The 8,534-nt window shown below is 47.7% G+C and overlaps 1 protein-coding gene across 1 annotated transcript; it reads right to left on the bottom strand.

Annotated features, from left to right (window-relative positions):
* Positions 1–590: 590 nt before the first annotated feature.
* On the bottom strand, positions 591–8,498 carry PXMP4 (peroxisomal membrane protein 4). The gene is made up of 4 exons (XM_021540453.3): positions 8,355–8,498; positions 7,837–7,899; positions 7,116–7,302; positions 591–5,480 (listed from the first exon to the last, which is right to left on the bottom strand). The coding sequence occupies exons 1-4, from the start codon at positions 8,483–8,485 to the stop codon at positions 5,217–5,219; spliced, it is 645 nt and encodes a 214-aa protein (XP_021396128.2). The 5' UTR covers positions 8,486–8,498; the 3' UTR covers positions 591–5,216.
* Between the last annotated feature and the right edge of the window lie 36 nt (positions 8,499–8,534).

Genomic DNA, 8,534 nt, shown 5'->3' on the forward strand with positions numbered 1-8,534 from the left:
GGAACACTTACTTTTGTCAGAAATCCTACAGGACATCCAGAGCTTCACCTGGAGCAGAACAAGGGCTCAGAGTATGATGCTCTGTCAGGAGGAAAAACCCACTTGAAGGTAGCACTGGCATCAGTTTGGAGGCATTAATTTGGCTTCTCATGGGCCCAGCTGGACACTCCAGCATTCCAATGGCTACAAAGCTGGAGGTCTGGTTTTACAGACACTCAGCAATTGCTTCATCCTTGCCACCCCAGCAGTCACCTCTACAGCATATTCCCTCTGAACTTTCAACTTGGAAAAGGCAGCAAAACCATCCATAGACATCCCTATTTTCTGTATTTGTCATATTTAAAAAAAACCCAAGGGGTGTCAGCCATCCAATTTGTTTCTGCAGCTGGCATCCTTAACCCTGCAGGAATTAAATCTGATGGTGGGGTCAAAGCAGCACTGGCTGTTGTTTCCAAGATGGTAACACTGGAGCCCAAACCATGCCAAAACTGCACCTTGTTTGTGCATGGCTTCTCTACATCCAGGACTACAGACTTGCAATAATCAAGCATTGCTTCATACATTTTAGCTTAGAAACGATGACAGTAAAAGACAAAAAATTAGGATTTTTATTTGTAGACAAAGCACAGTAATGTAATATTCAAAGAGTGATTATACAGAAATAATGACCACAAGAAGGTGATGCATAGTGGACAGAGCCACATCAACAACCCCATCCTCTCTTTTTATTGTTTTAAACCCAAAATATGAGATACTTCTACAAGCATTCTGATCACTGTCACGTAAGTTACCTGAGTTTATGTTCTTTAGTTTATTCTATGCTGTCAGAAAATCAGGGCCGGGATTACACGGCAATTATGAATACAAAATATATCTCAAAAGCAGAGGTAATAATACCTGCATTATAGAGCTTTTAGTTTGTTTTTCTCCCTCCTCATCAGCAGAAACACAAAAATTTTTCTAAGTAAAAAAAAAAAGTTACCTCCTCCACCAATCTGGTAGGAACACACAGGTTGAAAACTCAAGATTAACACCCCAAAAATATTAACAGTGGCAGACAGACATGACGCCTTATTTTCCCTCCTCCCTTATCTGTTTGGTTTCAAAAGCAGCATCAGAAAACACACTCTGCTTCAGGCTAGCATGAGCCAGAGAGACAAACACAGCCTGACAAACAGGGAGCAGCACACAGCTTGGGGTATTATCCAAAGGTCACCTTTGTGCTGATGCAGGGAAAACGAGTTGGAATCCCAGCAGCTTCTCTGGGGTGAGGGATCTGCACAGGGTTCTGGCTGCTCCAGCAGCACCAGGCAGCCATGGCAGCTCCCAGCTGCACAGGGAGGCCCTGCTTTGGGTCATTTTCAGCAGCCAGGGATCATCTCTGCTCTTCCACCCACACCCAGCTGGGTGTAAAGCAGAGTTTGATCCACTCCAGCAGGGCAGAAAGTCTCACAGCACCAATATCAAAGATTCTCTGCGCCCTCTCCACCCTGGCACAGGGTGCCCAGAGGAGCTGTGGCTGCCCCTGGATCCCTGGAAGTGTCCAAGGTCAGGCTGGACAGGGCTTGGAGCCTCCTGGGATAGAGGAAGGTGTGGGATGCTGTTTAAGGTTCCATCTAACCTGAAGCATCCCACAATTCTCTGACAAATGCCCTGCACAGGGGCAGTTCTCTGGCTGTTGCACAGACACAGGGGTGGTGGCCAGCACAGATGCACTGTCCCGTTACAGACACAGGGTCACACCTCCAGCAGCCCCAGCCTCCTCGAGCTCTCCTCTGCAGCACTGCGTGGCCAAACACAGGTTTTGCTCTCACAAATACCCTCTCCTTCACTGCCAGCACCAAACACAGCCCAGAAAACCTTCCTAACCCAAATGTCAGGCAGCTGTCTCATTTTCACCTTTGTTAAATAATGCAATTGTCCCGGAAAGGGTTCTCCAGCCATCTCCAGAGCCAGCTCCAGCACACAAGCTGTCCTCCAAAGGGATGGGAAGCACAGTGGGTATGCCAGGGCAGCAGGCAGCAGCAGTAAATAACCCTGAGCCTGCTTTGTTCCTTCATAAAATAAATGATTAATAGCCCAGGATAGTCACTCTGCTTGAAAAGCTCAGAATTGCTAAAAACTTTTGATCAGTTCAATTCATTAACCTTTAAAACTGCCTCTAAGAGAGGCTTAAAATCTGAGGGAGAAGCATCATGTTAAACACTTCAATTTTATCCAGTGTTCTCACTTTTGACAAACTGAGCTAAGATTAAGACACTCTGCTCCTCTTTGGAGACACCCAGCATCAGTCGGGTGTCATGGAAGAAATAACGGGAAAATAAAGTTGCTAGACAAACAACCCCATGCTCATCTTAAAATTCAAACCCATTTGGGGCTGGGGGGAGAAAATGTCCCTTTTTTTGTGATCCTTAAGCACTTGGCCATTCGCAGGTGGCTTCCCAACTGTCTCTTTATTTCTTTTGCTTTTAATGCTAATAAAAAGGGAACCCAAACAGTGGCACTCCATTCCCCACACAATGCCCTGGGGGAGGGCAGGGAGTGTCACTTACATATCCCAAAAGTCTGACTCAGACAAATTACTTCTAGTTCACTTCCCTACTACACGCCTGCATTGTTCCAACACCTTGGCAGCAGAAGGGGCTCATCCCCACTCTCTGGTCCCAGGAACAGCCATGGGGGCTGAGGTCATTAAGGAGCTGTCCCAATTACTTCCCTGGGGAAAGCAGTGACTTGCAGCTTAACGCCCTGGCCCAGCACAGCAGGAAAACCAACGGCCAGCAAAGCCCCAGGGGCTGTGCTCCCGGGAGGAGCTGGGCTTTTCCAGGCATGGCAGCTGCCTCCTGCAGCTCCTCTGCAGATGGCTGCAGGCTCAGGCATGGTTTCCTTAGGAAGGGAGAGATTCCCAAGAGAAAAAGGGTGTTCTGAACCAAGGAGAAGTCACAGTCACTGCTGCCAGGCTGATTGCAGATGCTGGTTTTTGGCTGGGATTTATTTTCTAGAGAGGACAGAGAGCAGTGTGAAAAGGTCAGGAAAGGCACTTGTCCTTCTCTGCTTCACCAGCAGCATCAGTGGTACAATGCCCAGCAGAGGAAGGTTATTCCACCTCTAAGGGAACCACAGGCCCTTCTCAGAGAAAGAAATACCAGCCACAAATTTAACAAATCAAAACCTCAGAGACACCCAGCTCACAAAACCAGTCCACAGCTTCTTTTGCTGCAATAATTACACATGGTCAAGGATTTGTGAGTTTAATAGTTTTAGGGAGCAATTCCCAAGCCACAGCTGTCAGCTTTCTGAAATCCCATCAAAGCTTGCTGGAATTCAGCAATTTTAGGAGAATACCAACACTCTTGGTTGGAACAATACTGAGGCTTCTGACAGAAAAATTGTGATGCTTCAAATACCCAGCAGTGGTGGAAGGAAAGATGTTTTTTATAAAGGAATCAGACCTCACCTGTAGCTTCAGCAATTTTTCTGTATGGAACCTTTATGCTTCTCTACACAGAGAAAAATATTTAACCAAAAGAAAGAAACCAAATTCCTAATTTTACAGTTTTCATGGGGTCTGATGGATGTTCCAATTCAATTATTCACTCCAGACTGTAACAGCAGTGAATTAGAAGCTGAAGGGATTATAGAGAGTTATTATGACAAAGTAGTATCTTGGTTTTTGGGCACCATGTAAATCATGGATTTGCATGGAAGAGAAGTGGAAAAATAAAGAGCAAAGCAGCACTCTGAATATATGCAACAGTAATAAAGGAGTTTAGGTGGAGAAGGACAAATTACTTAAGAAGAAATTGAGAATTGTTTTCTACTCAGAAGCTCCCTGAAGTTAAATGTACTGTTTCAGCTGTACCATTGAACAGGAGAAATTGCCAGAGCTTGGAGGGTAAAGAGTTCTAAAGATGACAAAGAGAGCATTAGCAGGATTATGAAATGCCATGGGCAGGTGGATACAGGGAAAGTGAACCAAACAGTCCCAAGTGAGCCAAAAGGGCTTAATGATTCTCTTGGAAATATCACCACATCAAACCAGTGTGGCAGGAATTCTTTCCATGCACATCATTGAGTGAACTGTGTAGTGTTGTATAGCACGTAAGTGCTTTGCACTATGAGGAGTTTGAATTTATTAATTGATTAATTAAACCAGTTTTTGTGCTTCATCAGCTCTCTAGTCAATTTTCTATTACAGCCCAGGGTGTGCTACCATACCCTGGGACTCAGCAGAGTGTTTTTGAGAGGAAGATAATTAATAAATTAATCCATTAAATTAAGCACAAACTACAGAACAGTACAAAATCAGATTCAAATCTGGTTACAGCCAACACATTCTACTGCTGTGGAGGGCAGATTCTGGACCTCAGAGAAAGCCTTGTCATGCTCCACCAAAATAAAAGTGCTTGGGAAATGTTGCTCCCTTGGACACACCAAGTCCCCAGCATGAGATCTGAGGCCTGGTCATAGAGCTCAAGTTGTGTAACTGTTTTTGGTATTTAGATCAAGCAGCTTTTAAAAGCTTTACAGACAAGTTTAAAATAATTACAGGGTATTCATTAGTGCACTTTGCAGAGGCTCAGATTCAGACCAAGTGCAGGAAAGAAACCAAGTAAAAACAGTCTTTCCAAGCCTGATTTACCAGGCTTGTACAAGACAATCCTAACAGCTCTATTCTCAGACATTTTATTGTTTCCCTGAGGGAAAACTGCACAGGAAATCTCTCAAGGAGCATACAACTGTCTCTGTAATAGTTTAAACAGGATTCCCAGCCATCCACAGCAATGAAGAAATGATGGCCCTGCTTTCAGAGCTCAGCAGGTCCCCCACTCCATTCACCCCTGATCACACCACAGTGAGCACAGCAGCACAGAAAAAAACCCACTTGTAAACATTCAGATGAGCCCTAGAATGTGTTTTCATACTCTTCAGTTAGTGTCAGGCTGTCATATTATAAATATATTTAGTTTTTAAAGAACAAACCCCAATGCCACACTTGTAGGGAAAATAAGGCCTCTTAAAAAAGACTGCAACAAGTTTCTCTGGGGTGTGTGCTTGCTCTAAAAGGAGCCAAACATTCTGGCCTGGAGACAAGAGCCAACTCTGCTTGACAGATGTTACTTTAAAAAAATGACAGGTCATGAGAAACAGAATAACCTGTTCCCTCAGCTGCTGGGAAGTCCCATCTCATTCCAAGGTGTTTTAGAGTGAAGCACCTACTTGCTTTCTGTCCTTTTGTTGTAAATGAGGAAGTCAGACACGTCGTGCCACACCTCACTGTCCTCGTACAGGTAGGTCATGGAGGACTGCAGGGAGGGCTGCAGAGTCTCCCTGTGGTATTCGAAGAGCCACAGGACTGTGCCCCACACCAGGGCAGCCAGCAGAGGGAAGGGATCCTGCCTGGGCTGCGGGATGTAGCCCTTGTCCACAGCCAGGCGGGCCAAGCCGAACAGGATGCGGGACAGCAGGTACATGATGATCTGCAGGAGAGAGCAGAGAGCAGCCTGAGCACAGCCAGCTCCAGGGGCTCACAAGGGACAGCCCAGCCACCAGGGGTGGCAAAAGTGCCCACTTCAAAGCAAACAGGCTGTCATTTCCCCTGGCAGCACCCTGCCAAACTGCCAAAGCCCACCCTAGGGCGGGGGTGGCTCTGTGTGGTGGAAAAATCTCTCCACCAACCTGAGCTTCCCAAGAAAGGCTCAGCAGTCTCTGTTGTTTGGTCTCATGGTTGTTTGTTGCAAGTTATCTAAAAGATTTTCTTCTGGGGCTGCTGTGGTTTGCTCACAGCTCAGGCAGAGGCACACACACACCCTGACATCCTCTCTGACTCCCGACTGCTTCTTCTCTCCAGCCCAGGGCTGCTGCTCTCTTTTATATGGTACATTACGTGTGACATGGTTACAGTTTTTCCCAATGCCTATTACCTATATTAAATGGTGCTTTTCTATCTTTTATATGGTACATTACGTGTGACATGGTTACAGTTTTTCCCAATGCCTATTACCTATATTAAATGGTGCTTTTCTACTCTAAACCAATCTGTGAGTGCCAACATCACCAAGAACATGGAAGTAAGGAAGAAGAAAGAGGGAGGACAGGACAGGCCCAAATCCCAAATCCATCTTAAAACCTCTGACCCCCATGTACAAAACCAAAACCCCCTGTACAGCACTCAAAAATTCTTCCCTCTACTTTGTAACTACTTCTACTATAATATCTAAACTTTTATGACTTCTTGTTCTTCCTGCAAGGTTGGTAAACCATTCCATGGTTCAAACCCAAAATCACAGCTGTTTCCAGCTGCCTGCCAGGGTCTCAAATGCTTCTGACCTGGGCCTGGAACCTCCAAAAATGTCTGAGGGACATTTTGAGTTCCAACGCCAAACCACGGCTATTTGTGTCCCCTCCAAGGCCTGCTGCTCTGATTTGGCAATCACCAGGCTGCATTTCATGCAACACTGCTGTGCAGTTGCACAACTTCTGTCTTTGCCCAGCTCATGGCACCTGAGATGGTGCTGATGGAGCAGACCCAGAGCAGTCCTGCCAAGCAGGTGGGAGCTCAGGAGTCTGGACACAGCCTAACACCAGGCCTGGCTTAAGGTGAGCATTTTGGATTAATCTGAAGCTGTTTTCCTCCTTGGTTTCTAGCTGTGTGTTAACAACCAGCTTTAAATCAAACAGCCCTGGGCAGCTTTCATCAGTTTAGCCACTTTAGTTCAGTGCAACTCTAACTGATCAAGTTCTACACTGACAACACTTCAAGGGAAGAGTTTAACCCTGTGATGGCCAGATCAGGAACACACAGGTAGTGACCACAGCTCAGGTGACAGGTAGGTCAACCCCACAGCTTTGGGTTACCTGCCTTCCTACAAACTCAGCACAGCTCTGGAGGCAAACCAGGGCTCCCAGCACTCCAGCTGCCCACACTGCTCATGGAGACAAACAACCACACCTGGGACTTGAGTGCAGAGCAGTCAAAACAGCAACTTGTGCAGAGAACGTGATAAAAGAGCAACGCTCTGTGGTCAGAACCACCAGAAACAGGCACCACCAACCACTTCCTGGCACACATGCTGCTCTTCCTGGCCACAGAAGCTTTCAGCAAGTGCCTTTACCTGGCTGTTGACAGGATTGTTGTCACCAAACACCAGCCAGCCCCCAATGCAGGCTGCGAGGAAAGAATGAAATGGGGTTTTTTTCCCCTGGGCTGCCAGGAGCCCCTTGTAGGTGAAGACAAAATAGGCCAGGTTCCGGGAGTGAGCGTACGTGGCCTGGGCAATGGATTTCAGCTTCTCCCTTAAACTGAGGGGAAGAAACAGACAATTACCAGAGTGAAAAGGCAAGATCCTGCACTCACTCAGCCTGGGCACTCCTCCATGATGGTTTGAGCATCCCAGGAATGTCTTGGGAAGAAGGAGAAATTCCCTCAGCTCTGGCTCACTCATCAGAGCACAGCCCTACCCAGACTGTGGACTGTGCTTACTTTTCTCAATACTCAAACAGCCCTTTTAAAACCTTTCTATTGCTAAATGCAAACCTCTGGAACTCAGGGAAAGGCACAAGGTGCACTGCTACAGCCTGGGTTCCCATATTTCAACACAGGATAGAACATTGCTGTCAGCATCTGCTAATTCCCCCTCTGTCCTCATTTACCATTCCATCAGTGATTATATCCCTCAATTATATATATATTTCTGTGTTTTACTATCAGGACAAGGTTCAATCACGGCTCACACATCCTTCTGCTCTTTAAACTCCCTAGAAACACAGAAAACAGGCAGCTGGGATGAAAATATTCTAAGCAGCAGCACAAAAATACAGATTTAGCATTTGTACCTTCCACTCTTGAACAGGAAAGTCATCACCAGGGCATGTGGGGCACGGATTTTGGCTCCATAACTGTAAAGGTGGACAGATATTTAACAGAGTTTGTATATCTATTCTACCAACAGCTGAAAAAGGTTATTTAGTCAAGTATCTATTACTTTTAAGCCAGCCCAGCAACAGCAGCACAGCAAACTGGCTAGAGCACAGATGGAGAGAGAAAAGCACATGCACCTCAGCGAGCCAGGCCCAAAGGGGACCCCAAACCTCGCTCAGAGCCCCCCACACCCGGCTCAGAGCCCCCCAAACCCGGCTCAGAGCCCCCCAAATCCGGCTCAGAGCCCCCCACACCCGGCTCAGAGCCCCCCACACCCGGCTCAGAGCCCCCAAATCCCGCTCAGCACCCCCAAACCCCGCTCAGAGCATCCAACTGTACGTGAGGGAGCGGAATCGTCTCCCCGCACCCCGCCACAGCTCCGCCGGCCATGGCACCCAACGGGAGGGCCCGCGGCCCCGCGGCCCGCACTCACACGGCGCCGTTGCGGAAGCCCTTGATGACGGCGAGCGCGGCGCGGTAGCGGCGCTGCCGCAGGAGCGCGTTGGCGGCGCGGAGCAGAGCGCGGAGCGCATCCCCGCCACCCGCCATGGCCCCACCGGCCATGGCGCCCCGCCGCACGCCGCTTCCGGGGGCGCCGCCCCGCCCGCCGCTC

The sequence above is a fragment of the Lonchura striata genome, chromosome 17 (assembly GCF_046129695.1).
Source record: "Lonchura striata isolate bLonStr1 chromosome 17, bLonStr1.mat, whole genome shotgun sequence".
Lineage (NCBI taxonomy): Eukaryota > Metazoa > Chordata > Aves > Passeriformes > Estrildidae > Lonchura > Lonchura striata.